General features: G+C 43.3%; 1 protein-coding gene across 1 annotated transcript in view; it reads right to left on the bottom strand.

Moving 5' to 3' along the window:
- Nucleotides 1-606: 606 nt before the first annotated feature.
- The window catches only part of LOC145349379 (NAD(P) transhydrogenase, mitochondrial-like), a 109,328-nt gene continuing 87,001 nt past the window's right edge, over nt 607-22,933 (bottom strand). The window contains exons 19-21 of the mRNA XM_080197901.1: nt 13,981-14,099; nt 7,451-7,566; nt 607-997 (exon numbers count right to left, since the gene is read on the bottom strand). Coding sequence (XP_080054027.1) covers nt 845-997; nt 7,451-7,566; nt 13,981-14,099 — 388 coding nt within the window. The 3' untranslated portion in view covers nt 607-844. The remainder of the gene's footprint in view (nt 998-7,450; nt 7,567-13,980; nt 14,100-22,933) is intronic.

The following is a 22,933-nucleotide window of genomic DNA, read 5'->3' as shown; positions in this document are numbered from 1 at the left end:
CAAGCTATTTTATAAAATGACAGTGTAGATTCCATACTAACATAACAGTTGTCTCTCACTTTCACAAAATACACAACATAGCTCATAGTTTTATAGCTTGTTGGCTGTTCTCCACTGCACCAATTTCACATCTTAGGTAAGGTTTGTAATCAATTGAAAAAAGAAAGTCCATATTATCAATATATATATGGTAGAATACCTGGCACAAAGTTTTTCAATGCAATATAAAAAGATGTTTCTATTACTTCGCTGGCTGACATTTCTATGAAAAGAGATGACTATTTTGAAGCATGTGGTTTGTTGAACACATTTTGGCTGACTGACAATATTTATTCAGTTGTGCATATTCCAAATATTCCGATTGAATAATTGCTGGCCTAGGAGTATTAAATGGAGTAGATCTTCTTTGGCACCTTTACAAGAGGGATTTTATAACAAGGGGCATATTATGTAGTCCACATCATATGCTTTCTCTATTAAAGAGGCAACCAGAAACAGCTTGTTGTTTAGTAAGGCAACTTCCAGAAAAGAATTCACCTGCCCCATCATAAATCTACGAAAAGTACATTGTGAGCAACTATTTTCCTTGATATAAGATCAGCACATTTAACTTCCAATGGTATAATTCTGTACAGCGTGAAAACAATTTTGACACTTCAGTATAAAAGGGTAACAAGCACATAAAAACAAGGCAAGCACTCAATCCAAATATTTGTGTACACCATCTTTCCCTGCAAAAATTATAGATCCAACAATTTAAATGTTGGATTTAGTTATTCTGAGTCATTTACTTTGATTAATGCAGCTTACTTTCAAACCTTAGCTGCCAAACATTCTGTCTCATTTAATCGGATTCAACTGATTCTCTGATTTTTGCATGCAGGGCATCACAGGTCTTCTTTGCATCACCCAACAACATGCAAGTGTTAGGTTTGTAAAAGACTGGATTGTCAACAGCAGCGTAGCCAACTCCCAGAGATCTCTTCATCACAACGACCTGAAAAACATCAACATCAGCCATTAGATGGTAACTGAGGCCTCTGCCTGTAGCTTAGTGGATAAATAAATATATGTGGACAGTTCCTGGTTTGATCGTTGGATGCTGTGGTATTGTACGATCTCAGCCAGGACAATAAATAACCAGAATTACTATTGACCAGAAACGTAACCGCCCAGCCGTATAAATACTGTGGCTACAAGAACATGCCGGAGGGTAGGAATTAGGTGGCAAATGACTCAGCTGCTGACTCTCCAAAGCTTGCCCATCATAGAACATAGAACATAGAACATTACAGCGCAGAACAGGCCCTTCGGCCCACGATGTTGCGCCGACCAGCTTTTAAAAAAAAACAACACTAACCCACTAATCTAAACCAATCCCATTTCGTCCATAAACCTATCCACAGATCTCTTAAACGCCCCCAAACTAGGCGCATTTACAACTGCAGCTGGCAGGGCATTCCAGTCCCTCACCACCCTCTGGGTAAAGAACCTACCCCTGACATCAGTCCTATAACTACCCCCCCTTAATTTAAAGCCGTGCCCCCTCGTGCTAGCTTTCTCCATCCTAGGAAAAAGGCTATCACTATCCACCCTGTCTAAACCTCTAATCATCTTATATGTTTCAATAAGGTCCCCTCTTAGCCGCCTTCTTTCCAGCGAAAACAACCCCAAATCTCTCAGTCTCTCCTCATAGGATCTCCTCTCCATACCAGGCAACATCCTGGTAAACCTCCTCTGCACCCTCTCCAAAGCCTCTACATCCTTCCTGTAATGTGGGGACCAGAACTGCACACAATACTCCAAGTGCGGCCGCACCAGAGTTGTGTACAGTTGCATCATGACGCTGCGACTCCTAAATTCAATCCCCCTACCAATAAACGCCAAGACACCATATGCCTTCTCAACAACCTTATCTACTTGATTCCCAACTTTCAGGGATCTATGTACACATACACCTAGATCCCTCTGCTCCTCCACACTATTCAAAGTCCTCCCGTTAGCCCTATACTCAACACATCTGTTATTCCTACCGAAATGAATTACCTCACACTTCTCCACATTAAACTCCATCCGCCACCTCGCGGCCCAGCTCTGCAACCTTTCTAAGTCACCCTGCAAACTATGACACCCTTCCTCACAATCTACCACACCTCCGACTTTGGTGTCATCAGCAAACTTACTAATCCACCCAACTATACCCTCATCCAGATCATTAATAAAAATTACAAACAGCAGTGGCCCCAAAACAGATCCCTGAGGCACACCACTCGTAACCGAACTCCATGACGAATATTTACCATCAACCACCACCCTCTGTCTCCTATCTGCTAGCCAATTCCTGATCCAATTACCTAGATCACCCCCAATCCCATCATCTCTAAGACATAAGTCAAGGTGTGATGAAATAGTCTCCATTTGCCTGGATTAGAGCAGCGCCAATAACAGTCAGAAAGCTTGATACTATCTGGGACAAAGCAGACTGCTTGACTCAAACCCCCTCCATAAACATTGACTCCCTTCATCACCGGTGAACAGTGCCAACCAAGTGCACCATCTACAAATGCACTCCAGCAACTCATCAAGCCTCCTTTGACGGCACCTTTCAAAATGATATCCTTTACCATCAGCTAGTTGGACAAGGGCAGCAGATGCATGGGAACACCAGCACCAGCAAATTCCCCTCCAAGCCACACACCATCTTGACTTGGAACTATATCATCTTTGCAGAGTCAAAATCCTGGAACTCTCTCCCTACCAGCACTCTGGGCATACTTGTACCACATAGACTGCACCGGTTCAAGAAGGCAGCTCACTACCACATGCCCAAGGGCAATTAGGGATGGGCAATCAATGTTTTCCTCGGCAGTAACACACATCTCACGAACAAAGATGAAAAAGGAGATGCTACAAATAGCCTGGACTCAGATCACATATCATGGTTCAGAGAAGGAGAAAAAAATTCCTTGTCTCACGCTATTACTAATTGAAGAGTATGCAGAGGTGTAATGGCAATGTCACTGGACTTGGAATCCAGAGCCCAAGCTAATGCTCTGGGGACTTGGGTTCAAATCCCACCATGGAAACTTGTAGAATTGAAATTCAAATAATCAATCTGGAATTAAAAGTTAGCCTCAGCAATGGTGACCATGAAACCATTTTTGAACGTTGTCAAAACCTATTTGCTACACTAATAACTTTTAAGGAAGGAAATCAGCTGTCCGAATCTGGTCTGACCTACATGTAACACCAGATGGCAATGTGCTTGATCCTTAATCATCCTCTGAAACGTCCTAGCAAACCAATCTGTTATATCAACCCTCTAACAAGTCTAAAAAGAATGGAACTGAATGGACCATCTGGCAATAACTTAGGCACTGGAAAGGGCAACAAAACACCGGCAAGGTTCTCCTTGCTAACATCTGGGGATTTGTGTCCAAACCGGGAGATGTGTCCCACTGACTATTCAAACAATAACCTGATGTAATCATACTAATGGAATCATACTTTCGGATACCACCGTCACCATCTCTGGGTACGTCCTGCTCCAACAACAGGACAGACCCGCCAGATTTGGTAGCACAGTGACATGCTGTCTGGAGGGAGTTACCCTGGCAGTTGTCAACATTGACTCTGGACTCCATGAAATCTCAAAGCATCAGGTTAACTATGGGCAAGGAAACCTCCTGTTGATTACTAGATACCATCTCCCTCTGCTGATGAATCAGTACTGCTTCATTTTGAGTACCGCTTGGAGGAAACACTGAGAGTGGCAAAGATTGCACCCTGAGTGTCCATCATTAAGAATGGCTCAGTAGCACCACCACATACCCAACTGGCTGAGTCCTAAAGGACATAGCTGCTAGACTGGGTGACAATACCCTCCTTTATATTGTGTGGCACTACCACTATGCTAAATGGAACAGATTTTGAACAGATCTAGTAACTCAACACTGGGCACCCATGAGACCATCACATCAGTTCAAAAGAAAAGGCTGAAGAATTTGCAGCCATCTTCAGTCAGAAGTGCCAACTAGATGATCTACTTCCTCCTCCTTTGGAGCTTCCCTGCATCACAGATGCCTTCAGCCAATTTGATTCATTCCATGGGATATCAAGAAATGACTGAAGGCACTGGATATTGTAAAGGCTATAGGCCCTGACAATATTCCAGCGACAGTACTGAGTGCCCAGAACTTGCCGCATCCGTAGCCAAGCTGTTCCAGTACAGATACAACACTGACATCATGGAAAATTGCCCAGGTATATCCTGTCCACAAAAAGCAAGACAAATCCACCTGGCCCATTACCAATCAGCCTATTCTCAATCATCAGTAATGTGATGGAAGATTTTGTCAACGGTATTATCCACTTACTCAGCGATAACCTACTCACTAACGCTTAAGTTATGCCATGGTCACTCAACTCCTGACCTCACTACAGCCTTGGTTCAAACATGGACAAAATTGCTGAATGTCAGAGCTGAGATGAAAGTGATTGCCCTTGACATCAAGGAAGCATTTGACAGAGTATGGCATTAAAGAGCCCTAGCAACATGGAGTCAATAGGAAAAAGGGGGAAACCTCTCCATTGGTTGTAGCCCTAACACAAGGGACACAATTTGTGCTTGTTGGAGGTCAATCATCTCAGTTCCAGGGCATCACTGCACAAGCTCCTCGGAGTAGTGCCCCAGGATCATCCATCTTCAGCTGCTTCATCAATGATTCCATATTTCCAAGTTTGACACAAAGCTAGGTGGGAATTCATGTGGTGAGGAAAATGCAAAGCCACTTCAGGGGGATTTGGACTTAATGAGTAGGCAAGAATATGACAGGTAGAATATGTGAGGTTATCCCCTTTGATGTACAGGTACTTCTAAAATGCAATTAGATTAGAAAGTGTAGATAGAGTGGACAAGATAAAATTGTTTCCTTTAGTGGAGGATTCTAGAATCAGGGGACATAGGTTCAAGGCAAGTGGCAGACGGTGTAGAGGGGACATGAGGAAGAATTTTTTTTACACAGAGGGTGACTGGTGTCTGGAATTTGCTGTCCAAATTGGTGTTGGAGGCAGAAAGCCTTAACGCTTTGAAAAAAGTATCTGAATCTGTACCTTAAGTGCTGTAAGCTACAAGGCTATGGGCCAGGTACGGGAAGGTGGGATTAGAAAGAATACCTGGGTGTCCTCTGGCTGGCATGGACACAATGGGCTGAATGACCTCCTTGAGTGCTATAACTTTTCTATGGTTCTATGTACAACGGGGCTTGGGTGTCTCATCAATAAGTCACTGAAAGTTAACATGCAGGTGCAGCAGGCAAAAGTGGGTTTAAGTATCGGAATAACAAAGTCTTGCTTCAGTTAAAAAAAAGCTTGGTTAGAGCACACCTGGAGTACTGTGTGCAGTTTTAGTGCCCTTACCTTAGGAAAGATATCATTTTCATAGAGGGAGTGCAACAGAGGTTCACCAGACTTGTTTCCAGAATGGCAGGACTGTCTTATGAAGAGGGATTGGGGAAACCTGGCCTGGTTTCTCTAGAGTTTTGAAGAATGAGAGGTGATCTTATTGAAACTTACAAAATACTTAAAGGGATGGACAGGATTGGTGCATATAAGATGTTGGCCCTGTTTAAGGAGTCTGGAACCAAGGGACACAATTTCAAAATAAAGGAGGAGCTTCTTAGGATCAAGATGAGAAGAAAGTATTTTACTGAAGGTTGTGAATCATTGGAATTCTCTGCCCCAGAGGGCTGTGGAAGCTGTCATTGAACATGTATAAAGCAGGGACTGACAGACTTCTAAACACTAATGATATAAAGGGATTTGGAGATAGTGTGGGGAAAAAAGCATTGAGGCGGAAGATCAGCCATGGTCATACTGAATGGTGGAGCAGGCTCGATGGGCTGAATGGCCTATTCCTTCTTCTTTGTTCTCAAGTAATGTGCACTTGCTAATGTTAGCCACAGCCTTGGAGAAAATAATTCTTACAAACATTATATAATGGATCGTTTGTCTGTCACTCCTCTCAAATAAGATACTTATATGGAAATAAAACTGATTTATGTCATTTGTCCAAAATTCTACAAATGACCCCAGAAACATTTTCCAAGATATTACAACAGCACCAATTTCAAGCACTTTATCTTCCAATCTCCTTTCAGATTTTTTCAGATTGATTTTGTGGACAGTGGGTGGTGGTCGATGATGTAACTGGAACCTCACATCACAACGTGAATTCAATCCCAGGGATATTAAAATTAATCATTTTTTTAAATCATCAGCCAAAGATCTTTCAACTATATTTAGAACACTTGTGTGCTTTTACTTTCTCTGAGGTCAAATCTAATATTTGCATAAACACATCAGCCACACTTTTGTTTTGTGCTGGTGGGGATTAGATGAGTGAGGGAAGAGGAAAATATGCGGTATAATGTTTCCCTTTAGAATACATCTGTATTCAGACATGTGTTGATAACACATTTCATTTGGACCACAGTAAGTGTGAAATAAATCAGGTCACTCAGCAACTTTTATATGTAACTCCCACGTTAAAATCCCTGGCCAACATCTCCACTCCCCTGTCATTAACTCTATTCATCTCGCTGCTACATTATTTGAGCTGAATTATAGACTCTGCAAGACTGTTTCACATACAGTTGAAATTCAAACACCAATTCCAGGATGTTACCAGAACTGCATACCTCTACCCTTGGATGCCTTACTTCCTATCCATCACTGCAGCTGAAGGTCTTGACTTTGCTTTTTGTGATCTCTAAACCAGATTTCTCCAATTAACTGTGCATTGATTGTCCAGCCTACACCAGCTCCAATGCATTCTAAGTTTACTACCTGCATGCTGTTCCCACATTCTCTATTTGTCAATCAACAATGGGTACCAGTCCTCCAATACATCTTCCGTTCATCTGACCAGCCCCTGAGCATCTTCACTATTTACCATGCCATTAATTTTCATGTCATCTGCAAACATACTGATTATACCCCCCATATTCGCATCCAGATCATTAATGTACAAACAGCAAAGGACCCAGCACCATTTCCTGTGGTACGCCACCAGACATAGAATTCCAGTCACAAAAACAATTTCTGACCATCACCATCTGCCTCCTGCCACTGAGCCAATTGCCCTGATGTGTTTGAGGTGAGGTTCAAACCAAACTTACAAAAAAGATTTTGCTTCATTTCACAATCTGTGGGACTGTTTTATCATCGCTGTCAGCAGCTCCTCAAATTTCTCCACCCGTGCAAATTTTCTCCTTTCCCATCGCACCTGAAGGCTTGTTTGAAGCATGGCTACCCTCCAAACCTTACCCATTTGCTCATTATGCAGGAGCCTTGGCAGCGACACAGACTGTAAAACGGTACTTTTATTTCAATTATAGCACGTCAATAAGGCAAGATCCTTTTTCATCCATTTCTTGCCTTCTTTACTCACTTGTTTAGATTTCCAGACTTCCAGCACAGGCATTCCAGCGATGATTGAATTTGGATCTTCTTGAGCTGCAGAATTAACTGTGTCATTTGCTCCAATAACGAGCACCAGGTCAGTTTCTAAACAAAGGAGGGATTATTTAAGACTAAGAAGCTGCAAACAGATGAATATCTAAGTTGTCTTTTTGAAGTTGAAGATGAATTTTGATATTACCATCAGAGATTGGCACAGTTGCATCTCAACTATGTAGTGGTTGAGTACAGATTGAAGTGATCATGGCAAAGGGGAAGGAGTTACAAGGCAAAACTGTCTGGGTGGTAGCCTGGGGTTAACAGCATGTTACACAAATAAATATACTTATGTGGCATGGTCAGGACTTCTCAAAATACTACCTGACTAATGAGATAGTCTGCGGAAAGAGCAATATCATTAATTTTATAAAAGCAAAAGAAGCAGCTGAACTTGCACACAAGGACCCAGAACTGCTGATGTCTGAAAGGTCATTCCAGGAAATAACCCAGAAGATGCACGGGGGTGACCCCATGCATGGACTTCATGGAAATTGCCAAAGAACTTCAAACTTGCAAATGGCAATTACCCTGCACCAGGAATCATTCAAGTTAAATTAGAGACTTTGGATGATTCCAACTTTCTTAGCGGAATAAAAATCCAGGAAATATTAGATGAATTGAAACCCACTCCTAACTGCTAAGCAACTATATCTAAAGTATTAAACCCCCAAAACACCTCCACTGGATTCTCTCGTCTGCAGACCCCACATCAGTAAAAAGTCTGACAACACCAGGTTTTAGTCCAACCTATTTATTTGATAATATTCTCACTAGCTTTCGAGGGGTTACCCTCTTCGTCAGGTGAATGGAGAGTTCTGGCCTCAGACAGAGCATATAAAGCACAGACAGTTTAGAGATTACTGATTAAAATGCGAATCCTTACACCTAACCTGCTGTGCTTTATATGCTCTGTCTGAGGCCAGAACTCTCCATTCACCTGACGAAGAGGCTGTCCCCTCGAAAGCTAGTGAGAATATTATCAAATAAATAGGTTGGACTAAAACCTGGTGTTGTCAGACTTTTTACTGTGTTTACGCCAGTCCAACGCCGGCATACCCACATCATGACCCCACATCACACATTCTCTCCCTAACAGACTGGGAATATACCTATACCTCAAGGACTGCAGTGCTTCAAGAAAGCAGTTCACCACCACCTTCTCAAGGGCAATTTGGAATGGGCAGTAAATGCTGGCTGAGCCAGCAAAGTCCACATCCTGTGAATAAATGAAAAGAAGAACGCCGTGTGTAAGTGCGTGGGAAGGGAGTGGCAATATCACTCCTTGAAGTTCTGCCAAAAGATCTCACAAACAACAAATTAGATGTTTGGCCAATTAATCAATTTTTTTGCATTATTGTTTGGGGAGAAATGTTGGCCAAGGCATTCAAGGAACACCTAGCCCATCTCTGTGTCATGCTATAGGCATTATGTCTTCCATTATAGAGCTTCAGCTGAACATTTCACTTGGAGATTGCACTGAATGTAATAAGAATGCTTTCTCAAGACTGTACTCAACTGTCAGACTGGGAAAAAAAATGTTGCATAAACCCAACCATTAGTAAGATCCATCCTTCTCTGTCACATTTTCAACTGCCTACTTAATTCATCCTCATTACATTTTTCTTTCCGATGTGCCTTCACTGTATAAGTAAGGTAAAGTACAGTACACAAAGTCACAACCTACTGATATTGGTTAAAATGCTACCACTGAGACAAATTGTCACATGCAAAGTTGGTCAATTAGCTACTCCATGAGAAAGGTAGATTAACATTTCTGATTTAATTCTTCATCACCCTGATCATAAGGCTTTTTATATATATATAAAGAGCAAGAGGGTAGCCAAGGAGAGGGTTGGCCCACTCAAGGACAAGGGAGGGAATCTATGCGTGGAGCCAGAGGAAATGGGCAAGGTATTAAATGAGTACTTTGCGTTAGTATTCACCAAAGAGAAGGACTTTGTGGATGATGAGTCTGGGAAAGGGTATGCAAGTAGTTTGAGTCATGTTGAGATCAAAAAGGAGGTATTGGGGTTCTTGAAAATCATTAAGGTAGACAAGTCTCCAGGGCCGGATGGGATATACCCCAGAATACTGAGAGAGGCAAGGAAGGAAATTGAACATAAGAACATAAGAAGTAGGAGCAGGAGTAGGCCATCTAGCCCTTCGAGCCTGCCCCGCCATTCAATAAGATCATGGCTGATCGGAAGTGGATCAGTTCCACTTTCCCACTTTCTCCCCATAACCCTTAATTCCCTTGCCTACCAAAAACCTATCTACCCGTGACTTAAATATATTTAGCGAGGTAGCCTCCGCCACTTCAACGGGCAGAGAATTCCAGAGATTCACCACCCTTTGAATGAAGAAGTTCCTCCTCAACTCCGTTCTAAAATGCCCCCCACTTATCTTAAGGCTGTGCCCTCTAGTCCTGCTGTCCTTTCTGAGCGGAAAGAATCTCTCTACCTCTACCCTATCCATCCCTTTCATTATCTTATACGTCTCTATAAGATCCCCCCTCATCCTTCTAAACTCCAACGAGTACAGACCCAGTCTATTTAGTCTCTCTTAATAGTCTAACCCCCTCATCTCCGGTATCAGCCTCTGCTCTCTGCACTCCCTCCAAGGCCAAAATATCCTTGTGCAAGTGCGGCGACCAAAATTGCACACAGTACTCCAGCTGCGGCCTCACCAATGCCCTGTACAGTTGCAGCAAGACCTTCCTGCTTTTATATTCTATCCCCCTCGCTATAAAGGCCAGCATCCCATTCGCCTTCTTGATCACCTGCTGCACCTGCAGACTGGGTTTTTGTGACTCATGCACAAGGACCCCCAGGTCCCTCTGCACCGTAGCATACTGCAGCTTTTCGCCCTTTAAATAGTAATTGCTGGGGCTTTAAGTTGCTGGGGCTTTGAGAGAATTTTTTTTAACCCCACTGGCTACAGGGGAGGTCCCAGAGGATTGAAGAATAGCCAATGTTGTTCCTTTGTTTAAGAAGGGTAGCAAGAATAATCCAGGTAATTACAGGCCAGTGAGCCTTACATCACTGGTAGGGAAATTATTGGAGAGGATTCTTCGAGACAGGATTTATTCCAACATGGAATTAAGTGGACGTATTAGTGAGAAGCAACATGATTTTGTGAAGGGGAGCTCGTGTCTCACAAACTTGATCGAGTTTTTCGAGGAAGTGACAAAGATGATTGATGAGGTTAGGGCAGTGGATGTTGTCTACATGGACTTCAGTAAGGCCTTTGACAAGGTCCCTCATGGCAGACTGATGCAGAAGGTGAAGTGGCATGGGATCAGAGGTGAGATGGCAAAGTGGATACAAAACTGGCTTGGTCAAAGAAGACCGAGGGTAGTAGTGGAAGGATGCATTTCTAAATGAAGGGCTGTGACAAGTGGTGTTCCTCAGGGATCATGCTGGGATCTTTGCTGTTTGTAACACATATAAAATGATTTGGAGGAAAATGTAACTGGATTGATTAGTAAGTTTGCAAACGACACAAAGGTTGGTGGATTTACGGATAGCTATGAGAACCATCAGAGGATACAGCAGGATATAGATCAGTTGGAGACTTGGGCGGACAGATGCAGAAGGAGTTTAATCCGGACAAATGTGAGGTAATGCTTTTTGGAAAATCTAATACAGATGGGAAAGATACAGTAAATGGCAGAACCCTTAAGAATATTGACAGGCAAAGGAATCTGGGTGTACACGTACACAGGTCATTGAAAGTGGCAATGCAGGTGGAGAAGTCAGTCAAGAAGGCATGTGGCATGCTTGCTTTCACCGACTGGGGTACTGAGTTTAAAAATTGGTAAGTCACATTGCAGCTTTATAGAACCTTAATTAGACCGCACTTGGAATATAGTGTTTAATTCTAGTCGCCACATTACCAGAAGGATGTAGAGGCTTTGGAGAGGGTACAGAAAAGATTTACCAGGATGTTGCCTGGTATGGAGAGCATTAGCTATGAGGAGTCATTGGAGAAATTTGGTTTGTTCTCACTGGAGTGACGGAGTTTGAGGCATGGACAGAGTGGATAGTCAGAAGCTTTTCCCCAGAGTGGAAGAGTCAATTACTAGGGGGCATAGGTTTCAGGTGCAAGGGGCAAGGTTTAAAAGAGATGTACGCGGCAGATGTTTTACATAGAGAGTAATAGGTGCCTGGAACTCGTTGCCGGGGGAGGTAGTGGAAGCGGATACAGTAGTGACCTTTAATGGGCATCTCGAAAAGTACATGAATGAGATGGGAATAGAGGGATATAGTCCCCAAAAGGGCAGGAGTTTTAGTTAAGTCGGGCAGCATGGTTGGTGCAGGCTTGAAGGGCTGAAGGGCCTGTTCCCGTGCTGTAATTTTCTTTGTTCTTTGTTTGATCTATTGAAGAATGGAACCTTGAAGATCTTTCCTTTCAAATGTTGACTCTGTTGGATTTCCAGCTTTTAAGATTTTTTAAATCAGATTTGCAGTTTATTCCTCCCCCCCCCACCCCCCGGCCCAAGCCCCACCACACCCCCCAACCCTTATTAATTGGTACATTAAGAAGTCTCACAACACCAGGTTAAAGTCCAACAGGTTTATCTGGAATCCCAAACTCATGATTCCAAATAAACTTGTTGAACTTTAACCTGGTGTTATGAAACCTCTTACTATGCCCACCCCAGCCCAACGCCATCATCCCCACATGAACCCTACTCACTGGTACATAGGACAAAGTGCTCCATTAACAATGAATAACTCCATATAATCTGGACTGTCTACTTCAGTGTCCACAGCATTTACCTATCACTGGGATTTTCCTTCCATTCAGAGGTAGCCATGTATTCAGCAAACAGATCAGATGGACAGAGGAATTGAGGTTGTATCTCCAATGTTTTAAGTTTATGATTGTATAGGCCGGTCCAAAAAACTAGCTGTACTATGCACATATAATTCAGAACTAGAAGTGAAAACCACAGCCAAGTACTTATTCAGTGCCCTTTAAACATGGTATGTTGGCCTTTTTTTGCCTTGCTCCAGCCTAGTAAAATCTTCACAAAGTTAATAAAATCTGACCTATCCATTACTCAGAAGAATAAATAAAATGTTTCTTTTAAAAGAAGTTCAGCTCAAGAAATATGCAAATAAAAATGCCTGTGTGACCACAAGATTTAATTCACTCAGTTCTATTTTCCCCCCAAAAGAACTACTAACATTTGAGTGCCGTGTGAAGAACACTACGTGGCTGAAGTGCACAAGCTGCAGCTGCAGCCTGAAGTTAAAGTTACCTGTCCACAAACTGGATAGCACCTTATAGCCTTTGAACTTTCAGGGCTGTGGAATCATTCCACACCCGACATTGACGTCCAAAGATGTACAGGTTGGTTGACTGGCCATGCTAAATTGACCCGAGTGTCAAGGAGATTAGCAGGGTAAATATGTGGGGTTATGGGAATAGGGTCAGAGTGGGATTATGGCCGGTGCATACTCGATGGGCCGAATGGCCTCCTTCTGCATTGTAGGGATTCTATGATGGGTTTATCATGTTTCTCCAATTCCACAGGAATTACCAGAATTTTTTTTTGGCAATGACAGACAAATAGGGTTGAGTTGTTTCAGGCAAAGAGGGTGCGTACAAGAAGATAAATCCCTTAAATGTGAGACCAGATCGGGATCCTGATATCGTTCAGTCTTCTTCCAGATTTCACTGAGGTGGGTTTGAAAGTGAGAGGAGTTTCCCCGTGCAGCTGTCAAGGAAGCATTTAAATATTCTAAGTCATTAATTTTTGTTTCCATGAAGGATTCTGGTTTGAACAGATGGGTCTCCCAAGCTATCAGCAACTCACCAGAGTCACCAAGGTGTGTGCACTGTGACGAGTGCGTCTTCAGTGAAACTGACAGGCTGGAAAGTATTTGATCAGTGAAACAGGGGAGCTGCTACCCTGGCCGAGTGAGAGACTGGTACTCTCATCACTCCTCAGAGTATGCTTTCACTGCTTGATCACCAACTTCTGTCTAGCATTTCACTCACCTTGAGCTGTACTTCTCTGCCCAATGTTATAAAACATTTAAATAAAAGCAGTCAAGGCAGCCAGGCTACCACACAAGGAGGAATCCCTTTACAGGACAGCCTGTGATTGAACTCACTCTGTATTAGCCAAGGAGGCCTTTCTGGAGTCCTGGGCCTCAGCCTGTCGCTGCCATGACAGGAAATTGAAGGTGACTGGAAAATCCCAGTTGCCTTCCTCTCAGTGCCCTTAACATGCCTCTCAATGAGCAGAATTAGTTGCCTGCCTCGCTGACGCGTGTAGTCCTGCCTGGCCCTGAACTCTCAGCGGCAAAAATGGCCTGCACCAGGAATGAGGTTGGGAAATTGGCTGCCCACTATTCACAACCACAGCAGGGCCCAAAGATCCTGCCCAAAGATACAACATGTTTGTTAACATAAGAATCCATGGGACAGCACCTTTACTTAAATTCCTACCTGGAAAATCTGCATTGATTTCATCCATTTCCAGTACAATATCATATGGAACTCCAGCTTCAGCAAGCAGCACATTCAGCTGTCCAGGCATCCGTCCTGCAACAGGGTGGATTCCAAATCTGGGTTCAGAGACAATCATATGTGACTAAATAATCCAGGCAGTCCTTCACAAATCTTCTAAGTCCTAAACAACCTTTAGGCTTTTAACAGAGCAGTTCTTCTGGTCTTATAACCCTAACGTTTAGCCTGACCAAAGCATTTCAATAGTCTTGTCACTTCAAACAATTAAAATTATCAGCCAACAGGAAGATACTAAGTACACAGCACCAAGTAATGAATTTTATTTTCTCTTCCCATTCGCTCCAACTTGAAGAGATATGGGGGAGAGTCGGAACATGCCAACTATTTCAATGGCAGAAGTTCAATGAAATCTTGTGCAACCCACACGATCTTGTGAAGTAATGGCAGCGAAACTATGGAAGACGTGAATTTATGAAGCACATTTCACAGCCACCTGCCAACTCAAAACACTTTAAAGCCAACAAAGTACTTATTGAATTGTAGTCAATGTTGTAAAGTAGGAAATGCAATAAACAATTTGCATTCTGTTACTCCCACAAACAGTAATATGTTAATTACTAGGTCATCTAATTTTTGCCATGTTTGATTGAGGTATAAATATTTATCAGAACACTGGGGTAATTGCCCTGGCTCTTCTTCAAAGTTATGCCATCCACGCACACAGGCTGGCACATCATACGTCATTTGAGCATCTCATGCAAAAGATGGCACCTCTCTCAGTACTGCACTCAACCATGACTTTTTACACTGAAGCCCTGGAGCGGGAACCCTGAACCTTGTGAATCAGAGGCAAGTGTGAAACCAACAGAGCCCCATCTGAGACAGAAGACAGAAATCAACAGGGAATGTTTGCAGGGGCCTACAATTGGTGGGCTGGGATAGTGACAGATGCAGACCCAATGATTCATGAACAATTTCAGGCACATTTGTTAACTCTCATGAATTCTTCTCCTAAATCTCAAACCTGCAACATACTTGGAGCCTCTGAAGGAATGCCCCTTTGAACGGGACAATTTAGAACGACAACCATGAGTGAATAAACACGATGTGGAGATGCCGGTGGTGGACTAGGGTGGACACAGTAAGAAGTCTCACAACACCGGGTTAAAGCCCAACAGGTTTATTTGGAATCACGAGCTTTGGCAGCGCTGCTCTTTGTCTCACCTGATGAAGGAGCAACGCTCCGAAAGCTTGTGATTCCAAATAAACCTGTTGGACTTTAACCTGGTGTTGTGAGACTTCTTACTGTGAATAAGTACAACAAAGTAGTGTCTGGCTACCTGGCAAGGCCAACACTTGCATGCAGCAAAATGTAATCAAAATATAATTTAAAATATTATTTGACCAGCTGAAAACTGTCATCTGTTTTCAAGAAGGTTACTTTTAACCAGGTCCCAGGCTCCCCCTGCATTAAGTTTAATTGGGTAAGCAGAAATTGAAACCCAATTTTAATATTATTGCCACATTTATGAAGCCAGCACAAAAACCTCTTGCATGTACCAAGCTGCAAGCCTCAAAAATGAGGGCTTTAATGCTCAGATAAATAATTCTGAGACTAATATACTTAATACCACTGGGACACTTGAAATAATTGAATCACTGTTTTCATCAATAAAGGACCATCTGCAACTCTTTGAACCACTGGCTTTATTGGGATATGATTAATACTGAGCAGATTAGAAGATTTAATAAACAAAAAACAGCATGAAATAATACAGTTACATCTCCCATCTGAATTCAGCTAATGTACTGGAGTGGCTTGAAAACATTCCACAAAGTTGCCTGCAACAGTCAAGCTGACAGTACGAATACTTTGCAGCCTGCATGTTTCACATCAGGGTTAATAGAACATAGAACCCTACAGTGCAGAAACAGGCCTTTCGTATTGCGCTATAGGATTAGCAAGGGGCCAGGGAATCCTCAATGGAAGTGCGGTAACAGCCATTTTCCCCAAGATCTGTGACACTCTCCCACCAAAGTGACTATAGCAGACCACAGAGAGCAAGGAGGAACTCCCCCCCTCCCAATTCCAGCACGAATGTGTTCCACTATAATCATAGCAACTTGAGTAGATCAATGCTACATTCAGCCTTGCCCAAACATCTTACTAAACACTTTACCTTCTACTTAACTAGAAGTCTTGTATCTATCATAAATCCATAATATGTAGTAAGATATATTTTTTATTCATTTATGGTATGTGGGTGTCACTGGCTGGGCCAGCATTTGTTGTCCATCCCTAACTGAGTTGCCCATCCCTTGAAGTGAGTGGCTCACTAGGCCATTTCAGAGGGCACTTTTAAGAGTCAATCACATTGCTGTGGGTCTGGAGTCACATGTAGGACAGACCAGATGAGGACGACTCTGTGAACTAGGTGGGTTTTTACAACAATCGACAATTGTTTTACAACAATTGACAATTGTCATCATTAGACACTTAATTCCAAATTTCAAATTTCAAATTTTTGAATGGCACGGTGGCACAATGGCTAGCCCTGCTGCCTCACAGCGCCAGTGACCCGGGTTCGATTCCCAATGGAGCCCCAGCTGTTTGGAGATGGCACATTCTCCCCTTGTCTGCGTGGGTTTCCTCCAGGTGCTCTAGTTCCCTCCCATAGTTCAAAGATGTCCAAAGATTGAATACGTGAATATTAAGGAGGAGGATGTGTTGGAACTTTTGAATTCTATCAAGGTAGATAAGTCGCCTGGACCAGATGGGATGTACCCCAGGATACTGTGGGAGGCGAGGGAAGAGATTGCGGAGCCCCTGGCGATGATCTTTGCGTCGTCAATGGAGACGGGAGAGGTTCCGGAGGATTGGAGGATTGCGGATGTAGTCCCTATTTTCAAGAAAGGGAACAGAGATAGCCCGGGAAATTACCGACCGGTGAGTCTGACCTCAGTGGTTGGTAAGCTGATGGAGAGGCTTCTGAGGGACAAGATTTACAAACATTTGGAGAGGTTTGACATGATCAGGAATAGTCAGCATGGATTTGTCAAGGGCAAGAGTCTTAGTAGTGTTGAAGAGCAGAAGGATCTTGGGGTCCGGGTCCACAGGACTCTTAAATCGGCCTCGCAGGTGGAGGAGGTGGTCAAGAAGGCGTATGGTGTACTGGCCTTCATTAATCGAGGGATTGAGTTTAGGAGTCGGGAGGTAATGCTGCAACTTTATAAGACCCTTGTCAGGCCTCATTTAGAGTATTGTGCGCAGTTCTGGTCGCCTCACTATAGGAAAGATGTAGAAGCTATTGAGAGGGTACAGAGGAGATTTACAAGGATGGTGCCTGGACTGGGAAGCATGCCTTATGAAGTTAGGTTGAGGAAGCTGGGACTCTTTTCCCTGGAGAGACGAAGGTTGAGAGGCGACCTGATAGAAGTTTACAAAATGTTGAGAGGAATAGATAGGGTGGACTTTCAGAGGCTATTTCCCCAGGTTGAAATGGTTGCTACGAGAGGACACAGATTTAAGGTACAGGGAGGGAAGTTCAGAAGTGATGTTGGGGTAAGTTTTTCACTCAGAGGGTGGTGAGTGAATGGAATCGGCTGCCGTCAGTGGTGGTGGAGGCGAACTCGCTGGGGTCTTTTAAAAGACTTCTGGATGAGTATATGGGGTTTAATGAGATTGAGGGTTATAGATAGGTCTGTAGGTTGGTAGGTGTTGATGTGATCGGCGCAACTCGTGGGCCGAAGGGCCTGTTTGTGCTGTAGTGTTCTATGTTCTATGTTAGGAGGATTGGGCATGCTACATTGTCCCTTAGCGTCAGGGGAACTAGTTGGGCAAATGCATGGAGTTATACAAAGAACAGTACAGCACAGGAACAGATGCTTCGATCTTCTAAGCCTACACCGATCATGTTTACCTATCTTTACCAACCGCTTATATCCCTCTATTCCCCATTTGTTCAAGATTATCAAGCTAAGTCTTAAATGTGGCTAATGTAACTGCCTCAACCACCTCATTTGGCAGTACATTCCACGTCCCCACCACCCTCTGTGTAAAACACCTCCCTTGCAAATCCCACTGAACCTTTCCCCACTTATCTTGAACTTGTGCCCCCTTGTAATTGTCATTTCTGCCTTGGGAAAAAGCTTCCAACTATTCATCTATATCACTCATAATTTTATAAACTTCTATCAGGTCACCCCTCAGCCTCCATCTTTCCAGAGAGAACAATCCCAGTTTATGCAACCTCTCCTCATAGCTAATACTCTCCATACCAGGCAACATCCTGGTAAACTTTTTCTGCACTCTCTCCAAAACTTCCATCCTTCTGGTAGTGCAGTGATCAAAATTGGACTCAGTATTCCAAATGTGGCCCAACCAACGTTTTATACTGTAACACAATTATGCTGTAACATAATTTATACTGTAACAACTGTAACATAATTTGCCAATTTTTATACTCAATGGCCTGTCTGATGAAAAACATGCTATATGCTTTCTTCACCACCTTTTTCACCTGTGCTGCCACTTTTAAGGATCTGTGGACCTTTACTCCCAGATCTCTCTGTCTATACTCCTGATGGTTCTGACATTATTTTATAGCCGTCTGAATTGGATCTACCAAAATGCATCACCTCACATTCGTCCAGATTAAATTCCATCTGATATTTTTCCACCCAATATTTCAGCCTATCAATATCCTACTGTATTCTCTGACAATCTTCATCACTATCCACAATCTTATCACTAAACTTGCTAATCAGACCAGCTATGTTTTCTTCCAAGTCATTTATATATATTACGAACAACAGAGGTCCCAGCACTGATCCCTGTGGAACACCACTAGTTACAGATCTCCATTCAGAAAAACACTCTTCCACCGGTACCCATTGTCTTCTATGGGCAAACCCGTTCTGAATCCATCTAACTCATTCACCCTTGATCTCATGAGCTTTAATCTTTTGTACCAGCCTGCCATGAGAGACCTTGTCAAATTATCCATGTAGAAAACATACACAGCTCTTCCCTCATCAATCGTTTTTGTCACCTCCTCAAAAAATGCAAATAAATTAGTGAGACATAACATTCCACATACAAAACCATGCTGTCTGTCACTAATAAGATCATTCAGTTCCAAATGTGTATAGAATCTGTATAGGGATAGGGCCTGGGTGAGGTTGTGGTCCAAGCAGACTTGATAGGCTGAACAGCCTTCTTCTGCACTGTTGGGATTCTATGATGCTATGAATCTGCTGTAATGGGATTCAAATCCGGGTCCCCAGACCACCACCTTGGGTCTCTGGATTATTTGTCCAGTGACAATACCACTGTGCCACTGCCTCCTCTTGCTTGCAAAATGTTCATCAGATTACCACCTGATTGCAGCCATAATGATGTACTAATGTAGAGATAAATAGGAAAAGCTGCCAAATAGGAACCAGCCAACTCACACAAATACCAGCCGACTTCAACTATTTTTCAATGAAAGAATTCCTCATCGCACTCTGAGGCTTTGTGAATCAATATTTAGTCTTCTGTAGACCTTGTACTGTGAACCTCCTTTCCAGTATCCCTCCCTTTACTGTGTGAATGCAGAGTGGGAAATTGCAAATACTCCTTATCAGGGCTTCTGAATGTATAAAATAAACCAACCTCATGAATAAATCATAACTCAAGTTTGCTGTGGGGTTGTAAATAAAATTGTTTCACACAAAAATTGAGAGGATTAAGAATGTGCTACCTCTTATTCTTATAAAAATTAATTCAAAATGTCTTCTATTTATAGACAGGTGGTAAGATGCAAATAGTGCTGTTGAAATGACCCTCTATCCTGTCCATAACTTCAGGATCAAATTTATTTTTGGGAAGTTTAGACAGGCGTCTAATAAATGGAGGCATGGCCCACAGGGAACCACAGACCCATAAAAGCTCCTCCTGTGCAACGTGGGAATACCAGGACACTTCATGTCTGAGCAACAAGTGTGAAGGAAGCATTGTCAGCTGGAGAGGCTCAAGCTTTCGTTTTCAGAGCTTGAGCAGCAGCTGGCCGATGCCACTGCAGCATGTTCATTAGGCTGAGAGTTTGATTTGATTTGATTTATTATTGACACTACAGACAAAACATACCATTCATCGAGAAGGAAACGAGAGAGTGCAGAATGTAGTGTTACAGTCATAGCTAGGATGTAGAGAAAGAACAACTTAACACAGGGTAGGTCCATTCAAAAGTCTGGCAGCAGCAGGGAAGAAGCTGTTCTTGAGTCAATTGGTACGTGACCTCAGGCTTTTGTATCTTTTTCCCAAAGGAAGAAGGTGGAAGAGAGAATGTTCGGGGTGCATGGGGTCCTTAATTATGCTGGCTGCTTTACCGAGGCAGTGGGAAGTGTAGACAGAGTCAATGGATGGGAGGCTGGATTCATGACCTTTTGTAGTTCCTTGCGGTCTTGGGCAGAACAAGAGCCATATCAAGCTGTGGTACAACCAGAAAGAATGCTTTTTATGGTACATCTGTAAAAGTTGGTGAGAGTCATAGCTGACATGCCAAATTTCCTTAGTCTTCTGACGAAGGAGAGTATTAGTCAGCTTTCTTAACTATAATGTCAGCATGGGGATACCAGGACAGGTTGTTGGTGATCTGGACACCTAAAAACTTGAAGCTCTCGACCCTTTCTACTTCATTCCCATTGATGTAGACAGGGACATGTTCTCCTCTATGCTTCCTGAAGTCGATGACAATCTCCTTCATTTTGTTGACATTGAGGGAGAGATTATTGTTGCCATACCAATTCACCAGATTCTCTATCTCATTCTTGTACTCTGTATGGTCATTGTTTGAGATCCAACTCACTATGGTGGTGTCATCAGCAAACTTGAAAATCAGATTGGAGAGGAAATTGGCCGCACTGTCATAGGTGTATAAGGATTATTGTAGGGGCTGAGAACTCAGTCGGTGTTGCGGATGATCATGGAGGAGATGCTGATTGTGGTCTGTGAATTAGGAACTTCAGGATCCAGTCGCAGAGGGAGGAGCTGAGGCCCAGGCCACAGAGTTTGGAGATGAGTTTTGTGGGAATAGTAGTATTGAGGGCTGAGGTTTAATCAATAAATAGGAGCCTGACATAGGTATTTTTGCTTTCTAGGTGTTCCAGGGTTGAGTGCAGGGAAATGACATCTGCTGTGGACCTGTTGTGGCGATTGGCAAACTGTAGTGGATCCAGGGAGTCTGGGGAACTGGAATTGATTCATGCCATGACTAACCTTTCCAAGCACTTCATGATGATGGACGTCAGAGCCGCTGGCCAACAGCTTTTAAGGCACACTGCTTGTTTTTTCTTAGCTACCGGGATGATGGTCATATTCTTGAAGCAGATAGGGACCTCAGATTGTTGTAAGAGTTTGAAGATGTCTGTGAATATCCCCGCCAGCTGATCTGTGCAAGGTTTGAGTGCACGTCCAGGTACCCCATCCAGGCCAGTTGCTTTCCTGAGAGCATGTTTCAGGAGATGGTCACACAGAGGGTGCAGGCACAGAGGGAATGGATTACTGTCAAACAGGCAAGTACCAGCCAGGCAGTCCTAGATTCTCCTGAGTGCATCACCCTTTCCAACCAGCTCTGAGTTTTGTTTACTGGTGAGTTCACTGATTGCTCTGAGGGCCACAGCCAGAGCCAAGGGCCCAGGGTGATGGTGGCATAGCGGTAATGTCATTGTACTAGTAATCCAGAGGCCCAAGCTAATGGTCTGGGGATGCAGGATCAAAACCCATTGCAGATGAAACTGAAAATGAAAGCTGCTCTCAGCAATAGTGACAATGAAGCTATCGGTGATCGCTGCAAAAATCCATCTGGTTCACTAATGTTCTTCAGGGGAAGAAATTTGTCGTCCTTACCTGGTTTGGCCTTTATCCAACAACAGACCCACAGCAATGTGGCTGACTCTTAAAAGTGCCCTCTGAAATGGCCTCAAAGCCACTGAGTTCAAGGACAATTAGGAATGGACAATAAAATGCTGGCATAGCATCCCATGAATGAATTTTTAAAAACTTGCAACTCTGAATAGATGTTATCCTTGAATAAAGGGACAGCTGACAATGAGGAGGAAAGAGAGATTGTGAGGATGGAACACAGAAAGCCAGCCAGGACTGTGTTAGATAGAGGAATAGTCAAGTCTAAAGGTAACAAAATCATGAATAACGGGTTTCAACAGCAGATGAGCTGAGGCAAAGGCAAAATTGAATGGTGTTCTGGAGATGGTGATGGTGTCACTGTATGGCTGGAAGCTTATGTGTCACTGTATGGCTGGGGTGGCATGGTAGCACAGTGGTTAGCACTGCTGCTTCACAGCTCTAGGGTGCTGGGTTCAATTCCTGGCTCGGGTCACTGTCTGTGTGGAGTTTGCACATTCTCCTTGTGTCTGCGTGGGTTTCCTCTGGGTACTCCGGTTTCCTCCCACAATCCAAAGATGTGTGGGTTAGGTTGATTGGCCATGCTAAGAAATTGCCCCTTAGTGTCCAAGGATGCGTAGGTAGAGGGATTAGTGGGTATAATATGTAGGGTTATGGGGGTAGGGCCTGGGTGGGATTGTGTTCGGTGCAGACTTGATGGCCCGAAGGGCCTCTTTCTGCATTGTAGGGTTCTATGATTATCTCAAGATCAAATATGAAACCAAGGTTATGAACAGTAAGTTTCAATCTCAAACAGTTGTCAAGGACAGGATGGAGTTGATCACGAGGAAACTGTGTTTTTAATAGGGACCAAAGACTTCATAGTCTTCTGAATATTTAAGTTCAAGAATTCCTGCTCCTCAGCAGTTGGTTTTGGATAGTCTGATAATTTAGTGACATCGGAAGGAGGTGGTGGTGTGGTAGAGCTGGGTGTTGTCAGCATCCAGATGGGAACTGACACTGTGGGCCCAATTTTACCATCACGTT

The sequence above is a fragment of the Carcharhinus amblyrhynchos genome, chromosome 1 (assembly GCF_965287045.1).
Source record: "Carcharhinus amblyrhynchos chromosome 1, sCarAmb.v2.hapA, whole genome shotgun sequence".
Taxonomy (NCBI): Eukaryota; Metazoa; Chordata; class Chondrichthyes; order Carcharhiniformes; family Carcharhinidae; genus Carcharhinus; species Carcharhinus amblyrhynchos.
This window is presented reverse-complemented; position numbering and strand designations above follow the sequence as displayed.